The 17471-nt window shown below is 45.0% G+C and overlaps 1 protein-coding gene across 1 annotated transcript in view; it reads right to left on the bottom strand.

Annotated features, from left to right (window-relative positions):
• The window catches only part of LOC107308627 (C2 domain containing 3 centriole elongation regulator), a 36302-nt gene that overhangs the window by 18127 nt on the left and 704 nt on the right, over positions 1-17471 (bottom strand). The window contains 13 exon segments of the mRNA XM_015852634.2: positions 238-693; positions 2719-2841; positions 3822-3940; positions 5543-5655; positions 6552-6767; positions 7708-7868; positions 8226-8370; positions 10335-10463; positions 11142-11274; positions 12337-12560; positions 12961-13121; positions 13585-13742; positions 16180-16440. Of these exon segments, the coding sequence (XP_015708120.2) occupies positions 238-693; positions 2719-2841; positions 3822-3940; positions 5543-5655; positions 6552-6767; positions 7708-7868; positions 8226-8370; positions 10335-10463; positions 11142-11274; positions 12337-12560; positions 12961-13121; positions 13585-13742; positions 16180-16440 (2399 nt within the window).

The following is a 17471-nucleotide window of genomic DNA, read 5'->3' on the forward strand; positions in this document are numbered from 1 at the left end:
CTTCAGTCAACTTTTTCCAGTCATAAACCTCAATGGAAAAAGAGAAAAAAAGGGGAAGGAGAAACTGCATCTCATGCTTTGCCATGCGGCCAAAACAATACTGGAAATAGTTTTAGTACAATGCGCAGAGCCAAGCAGAGCAGTCCTTAGGTAGGTGAGGACAATTTATCTTCAAAAGGTCTGGCAATGTGCAATAGCACATTTCAACCACTTTGACACACTAAAGAGGTGACTTGCCTGAGAAAAATTAAAGGTAGGCTGCGTTGCACCCCATACGACTGCAGATCTTGTTGCCTCCTCTGTGTTGAGCAGCTTGCAGTTTAAATACACGTTACAAGAAGTGCAGAGTCCGCTGTTTTCAGCAACAAAATCCTTTCCATCAGGCACCATCAGCAGCACATGCAGTAATAACCCACAATCTTCAGCTGCAGGCAATTGTGTCATCAGATTACGAGCCACAGGGGTTGAAATAGACTGTGGTGGCTGCACAACATCTGTGCAGGCTGTTCCTGAGTCCACGTGGTTGCTATATTTCAAGCAGCTTTCTGCATTTACACTGTTCCTGTTGGGTTCCCAAAGTTCCATCCGAGGGCTTCTTATGGCATGAGGTTGGACTTGCTGCTGCACAGCCACTGAGCTCCTGGCGGTGGTGCAGGTGAAGTCCTTGTTGTCAGCTGCAAGCTCTACTGATAACTGCATTGAACAAAGCAAAGAGCTGATGGGAAGATATGCCCCATATCAAGATAACAAACAGCAACGTGAACTTGGGAACAATGGGTGGTTGCCTTTGGCATGTGCTGGTTACAGCTGTGGCTTCAAAATAAACTACACACATTTTTACCAAGTAGTAACCCATGTACACTTAAGCCAAGGTATCACATTTGTCCCTATCTTCACGTTGGTACGACAACTACAGCTTGAGGAAAGCTATGACAAAGGAGAAGTGTTTCTCTCTCAGTGTTATCTTCCACCTTTACATTCCTTGTTGACTTCAGCTGTCCCTAAATCCTTGTCCTGCTGTGAGCTCCTATTTTTTCATTTCAATTGCACTGCGTTTGTCTTCACTTTTCCTATCTTGATTTCTTTACTGTTGTAATTATTATTAATTTATAAACACTGTTTCACATCTGAGTTGCCTCTTTGTGTTGTGAAGATTTGAAATAGTCAGACAGCTGTGGATGAAAACGTGTGAAAGCAACAAAAGAAACATCAGAACATGAGCTAAAAGGAATTGCAGGCAGTGACTGCTACAGGGCATCATGGATAAGACAGCAGGAAGAGAAAGAATAAACTGAATTCAGAACACAGGGCAGAATGATGAAGAAAGGACTTGGGCCATATAATGCCCAGGTGAGGAAAGCAAAGTAATCACTCAAGAATTTTGCCTAAGAATTAGGAGGGACGAGACAAAGTACTGAGGCATAAGATCCGAAATAGTACCTACTGCTCAGTGGTGTAAAATGATGAGGAGTTCAAAACACCTGTCAGAAATAACCTAAGAAACATGATGTGGATTCAATAGCTGACAGCTCTTATTGTCCATGCCTGGCCAGAGCAGCTGGACACGTATCCTGATGACAGGTAGGTATTACACTGAGTAAAATCTAAGAGATGGAGTGACCAGAAATGGTTCTCTTAAAAATAATGATTAACTTTCCCTTCTGTAAGTTACTGCACTGAATGCTGTTTCACCAGTTACCTACAGTGCCTCCTTCCACTTTTCTCTCCCTATACCTACTTAACCTCAGTGTTTTGTTTTTCACTCTTCTGTGGCTCCTCTACTAACAGCTCAACTGAATGGCTTCTGTGGGCTCTCTGTCAGCATTAGGGGAACTGGAACTAGATGATCTTCAAGGTCTCTTCCAACCCAAGTAATTCCATGTTTCTGTAAGAGGGCCACTAAGTTTCAAGGGTCCTTATGACAGAGAACATCAGGCAAGCCTTGAAGTGACAGAACCAATCCATGCTCACACCCTTTGGGAATAATTTAGGAGCTCTGAACGTAAAATGTCTAAATATTCTCTTCACCTAAGGAGCTCTTTATCTTCAGAACTGGCCAATGTCTCAATTGTACTGTGCAGAACTGTTACTCCTCAATCAGAAGCCAAACATGCTAATAGAATCTCTGGTTCAAGAAGGCAACTCCTGAAGACAAATCTGCTACCCATGGCAGGAACATCAGATCATCGTGTCAGGAGAGACCTGAGATCATATCATGTATGAAACCAAGGGACACAGATCTGCTGCCTTCCTGTTCTCATATCCCAAGGCTCCCAGCCCTGAACATGTTCCACACAAAAAGCAGAGTGGTTCCTCTATCCAAGCCCTGACTTATTGACATTTGTTTTATCCTGCAGGCAAAGGGATTTGTTGTGTTGAGGGATATGATTGTTGTGTTGAGGAATATGATTTGTTGTGTTGAGGAATGTGATTTAGCTGGGAAGTATTGGTAATGGTTGGACTAGATGATCTTCTAGGTTTTTTCCAACCTTGATAATTCTGTGATTCTGTGAAACTCACACGGCAAAATCCTTAAAGAAGGTTCTAAATATTTCTCTGAGAGCTCAAGGAGAAAAAAAATCAAGTTTCATGCTTTGTTTTCTTGTATCCTCATATCTGCAACTTGATGAATTAAAAAATATTAAAAAAAAGAATATCCAGCCAAAATAAATAACAACAAGTGGTTTAGCACAAAGCCCATGTAATAAGAAGACATACCTTCAGTGGTCCAACTTGTATCTGATCTCCCTCTTTTTCTACAGGTATTTCACAGTTGAAAGCGAGGAGTTCTGACTGAATGACCTTGCACAGCTGAAGCACTGCTGAGCCAATGGCCACGGGCTGAGGGCAGAGCAAGAACATATGCTGTAAGATTTCTGGGAAGGTTAAACAACTGTGGGCATGTTGTCAAGAAAAAGCCTCCTGAAAGAGCTGGGAAATGATGGTCAGCCACTCACCCTGCCCACTCACACACCATCAGTTGAACTGAAAGGGATCTGTAGGAAAGCTTTCCTTGCTTCCTTTTTCAGGTATCACTTGGGTAACAGTCAGGTTCTAGTACCTTCAGTAAACAGTCCCAGATTAACACAAAAATTAACATCCCAAATCCCCACGACTGGGTGAGTTTTCCGTACTCGAAGATATGATTTATGAATCCATTAAAAGAAAAGCTCCTTTTTGAACAGATGGGCAGATATCTTTGGTGTTGCTTAAAACAAAACACTGGTCGAGTAAATGTCTCTAGCTGCCTTTTACTGCTTGTAGATGATTATGCAGATACAGCTCCTTCCATCTACTCACCCCAAGTAAAGATTTTTTCCCTCTGAATACACAAGTTATGCCATTATTCCCCCCACCCTTGTCATGATATCACCTGCACCCACATTAACTCACCCTGTGTATCTAAACAAGCCGTGCTCTCACTGAAGACAAATGCTTGTAATTGATCCAATATGCTTAAAGAGCAAGAGCTCTGTTTTAAAGATGATGGAAGGACTATTTCTTTTCTTTGCTTGCCAGTCTAGAGCTCAAAAATGATTTAGCTGAGTGACAAGATTGAACAGCAACTACTTCAACTTACAGAATCTGCACATAACATTCATTCCTTTCATTACATCTGGCAGTGGTTGGTTAAGAAGTGGCTCAGTCAAGCCACATTACGTTGTTTTGTCTCCAATGGCTGAGCGGGCAGCAATGGGAAGGAAGCAATGCAGAAGACTTAGAGAAGACACTACTGAGTGCATAAGTACTAGAAGAACATTGAATTGCCAAGGCTCTCTTTGCTTTTCAATAAACAAAGCATAAACAACTACTAATAATACCTTTCTTTGTGTGCTTTTTCGCATGTAGATTTTAAAAGCAAGGTCAGAGCTCCACCAGTGCTCTATCATCGTTCCACCAAAACGAACAGGGAACACAAATCGCTGCTGGAATTTCACCACTGCAAGGAAGACAGAGACTCGTGAGCTCTTATCTGGATCCATAGCTAACCTATCCTTCAGGCTTACTCAGAAACAGAAATCTTCAGTCTCTGCAGAGAATATGCAGGGTGAAAAGAGACAGAGGAAATTTAGGAGGCAGGAAAGGGTGGCTGTTCTGAGGAAGATGGACAAACACACAGGGAACATTTGCACATCTGCCAGAACGGGCAGATTAAGCGAGGTTGGCAGCTGAAAGGGAAGGGCTGCTGCTAGAGCTTGCAAGTAGAATCTCTCAACACTTCTACCTATTAATTCATGCTGCAAGTGTGTGAATAATTAACTTTGTTTTTCCCTCACAGGAGCAACAAATATTCAGAGCTAATTGAATATTAATAGACTTTCACGTGGAGATAATCACACCTCCGATATACACATGATCATCTAATTTTGCTTTACTTATTAACATCAAGCCAAAATAAACTGTTGTTCATTTTCGAAGGCCATAAAATAGCAGGAGTGCAGCACAACAAAATTAATAATATAACAGCATGTGAAGGCAACAGATACGTCACTATTGCCTTATCTTGGAGAGAGTCAAAAGCTGAGCTGCAAGAACGACCACAGGTACAGGAGAAAAGCATCTGCAAGAAAAGACTGCATGGTGTTTAGTTTGGAAAAGAACAAGTACAGTAGCAGAGCTGAAGTAGCAAGCTGTCCTTGTTCTCCATGGATAAAATAAGGGGTCTTGTGATGACAAAAAATCAGGTGGGCCATAAGGAAAATGTACTGAGGGGAAGGTCAGCAGTTTCACAGCCTGCCTAGGGGGGGCCGAGGGATCCCTTTTATTGGGCATCTTTAATAAATGAGATAAACAGCTCTCAGGGAAGACAACAGCACAGTGGATTGACTACAGGGTTTCTTCAATTTCCAACCTCATCAATTTTTTTAAGTTCCAGAGAACTGCAGTCTAAGTACACAAGGCAAAGTGCAGGGGGCTGTATTATCCCTGTGTTACAAAAAGCTGAGGTTCAGAAGATGCTTTGTCTCTACACAGAAGGAGAATTCACAAGAGAACACAATTAATATGACCCAGAAAGAGGCAAAGCCAATGAATGGGAAAGTCAACTGAATGTGACCCTGGAGTTCCAGTTTCTAGGAAGACAAGGGATAGAAGATCTTGCTCATGCACCATTCCTTGCTCATTGAGGGCAAAATACATAACCTAAATTGATTTCAGAGATACAAAGAGTGGTAACTCTCAGTAAAGAAATGAAAGTTTGCTGATTTGAGCACAGAACTTGCCAGGATCTCTTGGATCCAGGAGACTCTCTGAGCTATTGAATGTTTCAGCATCTGGAAAAGGCAACTGTTGATTTGAGACAGAATTACCTGATATTTCTAAAAGTATTTCTTCATCTTGAATATTGCAGAAAGGATCTGGATTTATGTTTTACAGTTTCCTCTTCCCAGAGAGGAGAATTCCATTGCCCACAGTGCACCAACTCTCTAGAGGTGCCACTAAATGTAATATGTCTTTTTCAGGCAGCCAATAAATATGCTAGAAAACATTTTCGAAGCAGTTGACAACACAGAACACAAGAGGGGACAAATAATGATCTTACCACCATCTGTGATTTTACTTGAAGCTATCCGAGTTAATTCTGTCGTTAATGAGACTTGGCCTTTTTCATTCTTGGAGGCTCCCACAGGAAAGTGGTACTCCACGAAGAAGGTACTGTGAAGAAACAAATGACAGAATGACTTAACGATCACAATCCACCAGAAGTTTAATGCACATAAAGAAACTGAATAAAGCAGACAAACTTCAAATCCACCATTTATTGAGTTACTTTACTTTTAAAGAGTAAATCACAGAATCCTTAGAGGTGGAGGGGACCTTGAAAAGTCATCTAGTCCAACTCCCCTGTAACACACAGGGACATGCCCTGCTAGATCAGGTTGCTCAGAAGATTCTACTACTTATCTATTAAATAAGTCAGGTTCTCCTCTAAAAAATACCTTTTGCTTTCAACTCCGCATAAAGCACGTTTATACTTTCCCAAAATGCTGGAAAAAATCCAGCTTGAAGTGAGATCAAACCAGGACAAATTATTCACACCTGACTATACAACAGAGCGCAGCAAAATCTACTTCCAAAGTATAGATAACAAAGCTTTGTGAAGGGCGTGGAGGATATGCCCTGTGAGGAGCAACTAAAGGAACTGGGGCTGTTTAGTGTGAGGAAAAGGAGGCTGAGGGGAGACCTTATTGCACTCTTCCAATATGCTTTCAGAGAGAGTGGGGCTGGTCTCTTCTCACTGGTGACAGGACAAGGGGAAATGGCCTCAAGTTGAGCCAGGGGAAGTTTAGGTTGGATATCAGGAAAAACTTCTTCACAGGAAGGGTAGTTAAGCACTGAAATGGGCTGCTCATGGAGGTGGTTGAATCACTATCCCTGGGTGTGCTTAAAAACTGTCTGGATGTGGTGCTCAGGGACATGATTCAGCAGAGGGTTGTTAGTTAGGGTAGGATGGTTAGGTTGAGGTTGGACTCCATGATCTGCAACACCTTTTCCAACCTGAGTGATTCCATGACTCTATGATAACTTCAGTAAGAAACAATCCACCTTACCACTTATTAACTGGAACAGGCCTTGGAGGCTTCCCCATAAAACCTTTCTTTCTTGGTGCAATCTGGCTGCTCTCAAGAGGGATTCTCAGGCTCTCAATGATGACTCTGGCCAAGTGCATTCTCCCCAGCAAAGCCAACCTGTCTGCACTCAAGGATGTAACAGGAGCTTCTTCTGTATTAAGATCTGGAGGAGCAAGTTGTCTGGTAGGAGAGCAGCTGCAGAGATAAAACTGAGAATCAAACACTCTTAACACGACTGTGTGAAGATAAAAACTGTAGCTTGGTGGGAGACCATTTATACACTACTCACAGTCCATTAAGACATACATTTTTTAACACACATTTCACAATTAATTTGGTGGTCTCTGCAATAGAAATCATACCATACACAGTGTTGAGGGTATATTAATACATAAACCAAACACCAAAAATGAGCATGTTCCATGCTGTTGGAGTTTTGACAAATGCTTACACAGTCCAACTCTTCAAAAAGAAAAGGTTTATTTCATGTGACACACAGACAGGGCAGAAGAAACTGCTTGGGTGTCACCGCTGCAGAGGAACAGAAACAAGACTGATTTAAAATCCCTCCTGTGCTTTATCTAACAGAGAAACTTATAATTCACTCTTGCTTACTGTAATTCTCCTGGTTGTTAGTTAGAATTGAGAATCTCTTATATGTGTGCATGTAAATTGGCAAAAAAAAAGAGCCCGTATGCTACTGGCTTTGTAAAATAGAATAACTGGGTGTTTCTTATTTAAAGAAAATGTGTGACAATATGCAATCTGAATGATATACTCAGCATTAAAGAAATATCACTTCACATCAAGTCAGTTCCTCACCTGAACCACTGGCATGTCTAAGAATTAGAAGAAAATAACTTTGGGCCAAGAATATTCTGGGGTTTTATTGATTCTGATGTGGAAATAAAAACAAAACTAAAACAGAATGTAGTTTAGAGCAGGTGAGAACTGATAAAATTTACATCCTACAGATGCAGAACACTGAGCAGTCTAACAGACTGCTGATGTGAGCTCCATCCCTGTAAAGTGGATACGTATTCAGTGAATTGTGTGACACAGCACATAACAGAGCATTACCAGCTCATTAAATAAGGAAGATGCTACTTAATGAGATGCTAACATAACTATTTACCTGGGTTTAATTTCTTTCACCTTCTGATCCTGATCTGTGGCAGTGGAATCCTTCTGTGCATTCACAGCATCAGCTTTCTTCACAGTTTTTGTTTTGCTTACTTTCTTGGAAGGGTTAACATCTTCATCACTGAGGAAATCACTTAAACTAGAATCCGACTTCTGAAACGGAGATAATGCATATAAAGGAAAAAGTTTGCTGTCACCATCAAGGTTTATAAAGGTCGTGATAAACTCAGAAGAAAAACCATAGATTGCAGACTGCTTAATGTGAAATAATTCAAACTGTACCCAATTTATTTTCATAAACATATAGAAATTGAGTCTTCACAGACTCATGGTTTCCAATTTATTGCTTGAATTTGTAGTCTTATGAATATTACTTTAATATCATTAATTTCAAGCAATGTTCTCACAAGCTTCTATAGGATACTTAACATTTATTAAGGACTTTACTAATTCTGAAATCTATAGCCTTTTACTTTCACTTTAAGCACTCTCCTTCTGCTCTTCACTTACAGGTGTTGTGTAAAAAAGACTTTCTAGCAGACTCTGGTCGTAGTGGGGATCATTGAGCTCACTGTCATACACCTCACTCCCAATATAGAGAGAATCCAGAAGGGAACTCGGCTGATCCCAGAAACGCACAGGAGATAAATCAGCACTGTGGACACAAGAGAAAGAAACATGGCTTAATGTTGTGATGTAATTTCTGTAGTCAGCTTCATACAAATTCTGACAACACTTCTATTCTATACTGATTTTGTGCTATATTGTCTCTACATACAGCCAAAATGGGCTTACACAGTGCTGTGCCCACCTGACAGTCCTCCCACTGCATACTCCTCATTGGAACATAGACAATGTAAGCACCAGTTATGCTCTTGCTACTCTTTACAAAATGAGAGAAAGACCAACTTACTATTTGGAGAGTGTGAAAGACAGAACTGGTTTTCTTTTATTGTCTCAAAGCTTGCTTCATGAGGCCTTCCTGATGATAAGACTCTGACTGACAACTGTTAAGTATCCTGGAGGGCGGATGGTGGGTGTCAATGTGCCATAGTGTTTCTGCTTACAATTGCAAGGGTAAACAGAAACAGGAAGAGCAGTCTTTCTCAGGGGTGCTGCTCAAAGGAGTGGACCACTGCGGAAGGCGATAACGCTTGTGTCCGGCAATAGAGACACCCTCCTCCCCCGTCCTTGCTGGCCCATCTGTGGCCAGGAATGTCACAAAAGCTGGTTGTAAATCACCTTTCAAGAAGTGTTTGCCTGTTTGTTCAGAAGTTTGGTATTTCCCCCAAAAAATGCTGAGCTGCAATTCTCAGACTTCGAAGAGGAAAATTCCCACCGAAACGGGGGATAAAAGGCCCTCGCTAAACTGGGGACTTTGGAGACAAACTCCCAAAGACACCTTTGACGGAGAATTCCCTGAGGGGAAAACTTTGTCGGAAGAACCCCCGGGACCGGCTTGCTGCGGAGCTCCCTGGCTGTCTCCCATCCCCCGCGGTGATCAGACGAGTTCCTGAGATCCACGGACCTACTGTGTACCTCGCTGGACCCACAGTGGTGACTATATCTCTTTCGCTCTCTGCAAAGATTCCTTGCTTATATTTCCTACTTTCCCTATCGCCTACCTTCCCTTCCCTGTCTCCCTAAAAACACCTAGGACTTTAATAAACTGGTTGGACCAACATTTGAACCGTTGCTTCTTAATCTCACGCCGGGTATACACATATCAAAGAACCTTGCCTCCCTCCTACAAATTGGAGCAAGACAGAGAGTGATAAAAATAACTACAGGTTCTCTCTTTTTAATTCACAGACTGCAAGCTCTTGTATTTGCTTTATGCGTATCTTAATATTTTAGGGCACAACAATTACAACTATTATAATTACTATTGGATGCCCCATCCCTGCAGGCATTCAAGGCCAGGCTGGATGTGGCTCTGGGCAGCCTGGGCTGCTGGTTGGTGACCATGCACATAGCAGGGGGTTGGAAATGGATGAGCACTGTGGTCCTTTTCAACCCAGGCCATTCTGTGATTCTATGATTAAATAGCTTCTTTTAAAATATTGGGGTCCACCCACCTTTCTGACAGCATCTTTAGGTCAAATGACTCTGATCCATGCAGGTTGCCATACATTAGAGTTGTGCAAGCAGAAGGGTGAAGCACCTCCTGTCACCACTAGCTCTCATTATTCACATTTTGAGAAATGTGGTAAACACAAAAAAAGGCCAAAAAGCATTTTTCAGTATAAAGTGGGCAAATATCATCTATCCTTTCAATTCTTTGAAAGGGGAGATAACAGCAGGACAAAGGGAAATGGTTTTAAGTTGAAGGAGGGAAGACTGAGGTTGGATATCAGGGGGAAGTTGTTTACAGAGAGTGGTGAGGTGCTGGAACAGCTGCCCAGAGAGGCTGTGGATGCCTCGTCCATCCCTGGAGGTGTTCAAGGCCAGCTTGGATGGGGCCCTGGGCAGCCTGGGCTGGTATCAATGTGGAGGTTGGTGGCCCTGTGTGTGGTGGGGGGTTGGAGCTTCATGATCCTTGAGATCCCTTCCAACCCACGCTATTCTGTGATGCTGTGATAAGGACAGTATTTGCAGTGACACTCAGTAATCACTCACCTGCCCAACAGTAACTGTATTGCTCTCTCCTCAGAGTTGAGGTCTAAATGCTGACCTGTGACTTCCGATGTGAAGAGATGGGGATCCTCGAGAGCAGGCATAATATTTGAGTTCAAGCCTTTTGGGCTCCTGAGCAAAGGAAAAATAAAGTTATTAAGCTTTTCTGGCATGCTGAAGATTTCAGTCACATAAAGGGTAAAAATACAAGATTATGTACAGCCTTCGCTACTTTGCAGCCTAACTTCCAGGTACACAAAACCTTCCTGCAGCCCTGCAGTCTGCTGCAAGTCACGCTGCTCATCCACAGCTCTTTTACTTTGCAGTGTGGCAGCATGGCCCCATTGTTCAAACAGCAGCCTTCTCTTCTCCATGCTGAACAAGCCCAGCTCCCTCAGCCTGTCTTTGTATGGGAGGTGCTGCAGCCCTCTGAGCATCTTTGTGGCCTCCTCTGCACCCTCTCCAACAGCTCCCTGTCTTTCTTATATTGAACTTTCTTATATTGGGGACACTTGGATGCAGCAATGCAGATGGGGCCTCACAAGGGCAGAGCAGAGAGGGACAACCCCCTCCCTGTCCCTCCTGGCCACCCCTCTGCTGATGAAGCCCAGGATCCCATTTGCTTTCCAAGCTGCAGGCGCACACTGCTGGTTCATGGTCAGTTTTCCATCTGCCAGGACCCCCAGGTCTTTCTCTGCAGGGCTGCTCTCAAGGATTGCTCCTCCTAGCCCGTATATACACCTGGGATTCCTCTGGCCCTAAAAAGCTATGATTTGAAAGTAAATCTCACTTTCCCCTTTCCGAGCTTACTTCACTGCTGTTGTGAAACCATCTGGCTTTACAAAAGAAGGCACTTGATTCAGTTCAATCTCCATGTCTGGGCTGGATTTCATCACAGAAGCAGCCATGGCATCACGGAGTTTATTGCCTTGATCCAAAAGAGCTGGGAAATAAGCAGAAGAATTAACTCTCAGCATTCAAATACAATTTAAAATCCGAACATGCTGGCTACAGTCATGAAACTTCTATTTTACATTATTATAAAGAGATCTTGACACATTAGAGATTAAGTGCATGCTGTACACCATTACAATGATAGTGCCGCCAGAAGTACCAGCAATCCTCTATCAGTTTCCCATTCTTAGCAGTACAAAGAATTCATCCACACACACTGAGAAGGCTGTTAATAAGACATGGTGGCAAGAATAGAGGTAGGATGTCATCTTACCATGCTTCAACGGCAGTCTCTTTTCAGTAAACATAAATATATGTATAGAAAATGAAATGGAAATGTGCCCAGCTTGGTCTTGATCCTTTTGTTATCATTTGGAGTAATTTATTAGAATCATAGAATTGCTCATGTTGGAAAAGACCTTAAAGATCATCAAGTCAACCACAACCTAACCATCCCACCCTATTAAGAGCAGCTTTCTTTAAGTCTTTGTCTCTGGAATATTATCAGTTTCTATTCTATGCTCAGAGGGCTGCAACACCTTCCCTACAAAGACAGGCTGAGGGAGCTGGGCTTGTTCAGCATGGAGAAGAGAAGGCTGCGGGGTGACCTCATTGCAGCCTGCCAGGACCTGAAGGGAGCCTATAAACAGAAGGGGAGTCAACTCTTTGAAAGGGCAGATAACAGCAGGACAAGGGAAATGGTTTGGAGTTGAAGGAGGGCAGATTGAGGTTGGATGTCAGGGGATGTTGTTTACTGTGAGGGTGGTGAGGTGCTGGAACAGCTGCCCAGAGAGGCTGTGGATGCCCCGTCCATCCCTGGAGGTGTTCAAGGCCAGCTTGGATGGGGCCCTGAGCAGTCTGGGCTGGTATCAATGTGGAGGTTGGTGGCCCTGCCTGTGGTGGGGGGGTTGGAGCTTCATGATCCTTGAGGTCCCTTCCAACCTGGGCCATTCTATGATTCTATGGTTCTACGATTTTGAGGCATTATCAGGAAAACTTGAAATATCTATTTCCTCTGATATCTAAAATACAATGCCAACTGCATACCAACCTGAAAGCAGGTCTTTTGTATTTGGGTTGTGCAAAGAGAACGCGTGCGTGTTGGTTCCGAGGGGAGCTTCAGGATGGGCACTGCTGGGAAATGACACTGACTGCTGACTCGAAGGATTCACTTTTAAATGTTCATCTGGTAAAATGAGGCGGTGCTGGGAAGCAGAGGAAACGTTCTTTATGTTCTCAGAGTCCTCTTGAAAGAATGAATGGTCCTTTCCCCAGCTGCAAAACAAAACTCTGAGTAACAACTGAAGTGGGTCAATAAAGGGATTCAAATATCTCCAAATTCTCCTTAGCACTGCAGCTGCTTCCCTTCTGTACCCACTCCAAAATGAAACATGACACATCTCATTTTACCAACTCCTCATCTTCCGCTTCTACCATCAGACAGACTGATGCAAGCTGTAAATAACAGACTTGTGGCATCTCTTATGTCAGCTGACATAGGTTAATGTACGATGCAACTTAGTTGCAGATGAGAAACAGACCCTTTAAGCCCTTAAATGCTGAATGTTCTGGAGCTGATAAAATGCACAGATGAAAATAAGTGAGTATTGCCATTGCTTAAAAAGGTGTGAAACACAGAATGAGCCACAGTTTTGTCAAGGTGAAGAAAAGATACCTGGGAGCTGTGACCCTGCTTTTGTTAACAGGTTCTTGGCCAGGAGGAGTAATCTGCACTCGCTGTGATGGAACAGGAGCCATATCTGAACTTGCAGCTGCGGTTGGTTCAGAGCTGCTGGCTTTGTAGGTGTCTGATAGAGGCTCGAGAACAAGTGAAACCTGAAAAATACAATGAGAAAACAGAATTAGGTCCCTTTCTTAGTGAAGAGCTGTATGTACTCTACCTAACTTTACTCTTCATATTACAGAAAGCTCTCACTTTTTTTTTGTAATAGAAAGTGATGTTGAAATCAATTAGGCATGTAACACCTTAATATCCTAAAGGGAGCCTGCAAACAGGAGGGGAATCAACTCTTTGAAAGGGTAGATAACAGCAAGACAGAGGGAAATGGTTTGGAGTTGAAGGAGGGCAGACTGAGGTTGGATGTCAGGGGGAAATAGTTTACAGAGTGGTGAGGAGCTGGAACAGCTGCCCAGAGAGGCTGTGGCAGACTTCCTACCTCAGTCTGTAAATGCCTTGAGACAGGGGGAAGGTCTGCAGGACACAGCACAACCGGATCACCACACTGTACTGCATTACATCTTCATATGCAACAATAAAGAGCTAAGCCATAAGGAATACCTGGAGCTCTCCCAGCTTATCAGCTGTTGGTGAAACGATGGTGAAAAACCCACTGATGGGATGGCTGGGAGAAAGCTGGGACAATTCGGTGATCTGCACTCTGCCAACTGGAAGACGGTCAGGTTTGGTCAGGACCTCCAGGACAAGCATGCCCATATCTGCAATAATTAGGAACAGCTTCATTTCAGCCTGATACAACAGTTAAACACAGTTGAAACCTGCCTGTTAAAAATGAAAGATCCTAGAGGTTAAAATAAAGCTGTATCACGATGTGAGACAAGGAATAAAGAATCAGTGAATTATTAAGGTTGGAAAAGACCTCTAAGATCCCCAAGTCCAACTGCAACACATCCCCAACATGCCCACTGACCACGTGCCCAAGTGCTACATCTCCATGGTACTGGAATCATGGTTCAGAGCCTTGCTGAGCTGGGGACATCCTCTAGACATCAAGCTTCCAATGAAGATGAAATCATAGAGTCAAAGAACATCCTGAGTTGGAAGGGACCCAAGGATCATAGAACCATTTGAGTTGGAAGGGACCTTTAAAGGCTATCTGGTCCCACTCCCCTGCAATAAACAGGATCACCCACAGTTCCATCAGTCTCTCATGGCTCTGTGCAGCCTGACCTTGGTTGTCTCCAGGGAAGGGGCATCTACATCTCTGAGCAACCTATGCCAGCACTTCACTACTCTTAGCATAAACATTTTTTTCCTTATATCCAATCTAATGCTTTTCTCTCTTGTCCTATCACAATGGACTCTACTAAAGAGTCTGTTCCCTTCTATCTTGTTGCTTCCCTTTAGATATTGAGAAGCTGCTCCCTGTTCACCTCACAGCCTTCAATTCTCTTCTCCAACTGCACAGCCCAGCTCTCAGCCTGTCCTCATAGGAGAGCTGTTCCATCCCTGGGATCATTGCTGTGGCCCTCCTCTGGATGCTCTCCAGCAGCTCCATGTCTCTCCTGCACTGAGGACTCCACATCTGGATGCAGTGCTCCAGGTGAGGCCTCACAGCACAGAGCAGAGAGGCAGGATCACTCCCTCACCCTGCTTGCCATGCTGCTTCGGATGTAGCCCAGGGCACAGTTGGCTGTCTGGACTGTGAGGGCACAGTGATGGCTCTTGTCCAGTTTACTTTCCACCAGTACCCCCCTGGTCCTTAATGGCAGGGCTGCCCTCTATCTTTTCTCCCGCCAGCTTGCATTCATAATATGGGTTGCTTTAACCCAGGTCCAGACCATACATTTGGTTTTGCTGAACTCCATGAGGTTCTCCTGAGCCCGCTGCTCAAACCAGACCATCCCAAGGCTGGGAAGAATCATCGAGTCCAACACCCAGCTCCACACAACACTACTCAAACCCTATGAGGGCCATGCCAACCACCTTCAGGAGCAAAACCTTTCCCAATCTAACCCCATCTAATCCTCTCCCATCACAGCTCCATGCCCTTCCCTCAGGCCCTGCCGCTGTCACCAGAGCTCAGCTTCTCACAGAATCACAGAATTGTAGGGGTTGGAAGGGACCTCTAGAGATCATCGAGTCCAACCCCCCTGCCAAAGCAGGCTCCCTACACCATGTCACACAGGTAGGCATCCAGGAGGGCCTTGAATATCTCCAAAGAAGGAGACTCCACCACCTCCCTGGGCAGCCTGTTCCAGTGCTCCATCACCCTCACTGTAAAGAAGTTCTTCCGCACATTCGTGCGGAACTTCCTATGCTGTACTTTCATCCCATTACCCCTAGTCCTGTCCCTACACACTACTGAAGAGACCAGACTCACCACTATGGCCCCCACACCTCAGGTATTTATAAACCTGGATCAAGTCCCCTCTCAGCCTTCTTTTCTCAAGGCTAAACAGGCCCAGTTCCCTCAGTCTCTCCTCATAGGGGAGATGCTCCAGGCCCTTCACCATCTTAGTGGCCCTCCGCTGGACTCTTTCCAAGAGATCCCTGTCTTTTTTGTACTGGGGAGCCCAGAACTGGACACAATATTCCAGATGAGGCCTCACCAGGGCAGAGTAGAGGGGGAGGATCACCTCCTTCGACCTGCTGGACACGCTCTTTTTAATACACCCCAGGATGCCATTGGCTTTTTTGGCTACAAGGGCACACTGCTGGCTCATGGTTAATCTGTCGTCCACCAGGTCGCCCAGGTCCCTCTCAGCAGAGCTCCTCTCCAGCAGCTCTTCCCCCAGCCTGTACCGGTGCATGCAATTATTTCTACCCAGGTGCAAGACTCTACACTTGCTTTTGTTAAACCTCATCCGGTTTCTTACTGCCCAGCTCTCCAGCCTGTCCATGTCTCGCTGAATGGCAGCACAGCCTTCAGGTGTATCAGCCAATCCTCTCAACTCTGTGTCATCAGCAAACTTGCTGAGGGTGGTCACTGTTCCCTCATCAAGGTCGTTGATGAAGATGTTGAACAAGACTGGACCTAGCACAGACCCCTGGGGGACGCCGCTAGTTACAGGCCTCCAACCAGACACTGCACCACCAATGACAACCCTCTGCACTCTGCCAGTCAGTTCTCTATTAAATGAAGGCAGGACCATGGGTAGTGATGGTTGGGGAAGCCCCAGCTCCAGCTCTCACCTGTGAGATAGGCCGCAAGCTGCCGAGGCCCACACCGCACATCATATCGGCTGCTGGCCTCCGCCTGCCCCGGCTTCGTGGTGGGCTGGAACACGGTACCGTCCGAAGTCTCACCCCACCACCTCAAGCGGACGAGGACGGTGGTAGAGGGCGGTTTGGAGGCCGTCCACACGATTCTACCCACGGTGCAGCACAGGACGCAGCGAGGAGGACCCTCCACTAGAGGCGGCAGGCTGGTGGATGCGGGGATGTCAGTGGGAGCTGCGGAACAGAGAGATGTCAGAAGGTTCTGCCAGCCTTCACAGAATTATCAAGGTTGGAAAAGAACTAGAAGATCATCTAGTCCGACCATTCCCAATACTTCCCGGCTAAATCATATTCCTCGACACCATATCCAAGCGTTTCTTGAACACTCCCATGGTCGGTGACTCCACCACCTCCCTGGGCAGTGCATTCCAATGCCTGACTACCCTTTCTGAGAAGCAATATTCCTAATATTCAGCCTGAATCTCCCCTGACACAGCTTAAAGCCATTCCCTCTAGTTCTATCACTGATTACACGAGTGAAGAGGCCAACCCCCAGCTCACTACAACCCCCCTTCAGGAAGTTATAGAGAGCAATAACGTCTCCCCTGAGCCTCCTCTTCTCCAGGCTGAACAATCCCAGCTCCCTCAGCCTCTCCTCATATGGTCCCATTGTGCTCCAGACCCCTCACCAGCTTCATATCCCTCCTCTGAACACGTTCCAGGGCCTCAATGTCTTTCTTGCAGTGAGGGGCCCAAAACTGAACACAGCACTCGAGGTGCGGCTGCACCAATGCCGAGTACAGGGGGACAATTACAGAATCACAGAATCACAGAATGACCCGGGTTGGAAGGCACCTCAAGGATCATGTAGTTCCAACCCCCCTGCCCAGCAGGGCCACCAAACATACACATTTACTAGATCAGGTTGCCCAGGAGACCCCATAGAGACCATATATCCCCATAGAGACCCCATAGATCCCCATAGACCCCATAGAAACCCCATAGACCCCATAGAGACCCCATAGACCCCATAGATCCCCCATAGACCCCATAGAGACCCCATAGACCCCATAGAGACCCACAGAGACCTCACAGATCCCCATAGAGACCCCACAGATCCCCATATATCCCCACAGAGACCCCATAGAGACCCCATAGAACCCACAGATCCCCATAGAGACCCCATATATTCCCACAGAGACCCCATAGATCCCCATAAACCCCATATATCCCCACAGAGACCCCACAGACCCCATAGATCCCCA

Source organism: Coturnix japonica, chromosome 1, assembly GCF_001577835.2.
Source record: "Coturnix japonica isolate 7356 chromosome 1, Coturnix japonica 2.1, whole genome shotgun sequence".
NCBI lineage: Eukaryota > Metazoa > Chordata > Aves > Galliformes > Phasianidae > Coturnix > Coturnix japonica.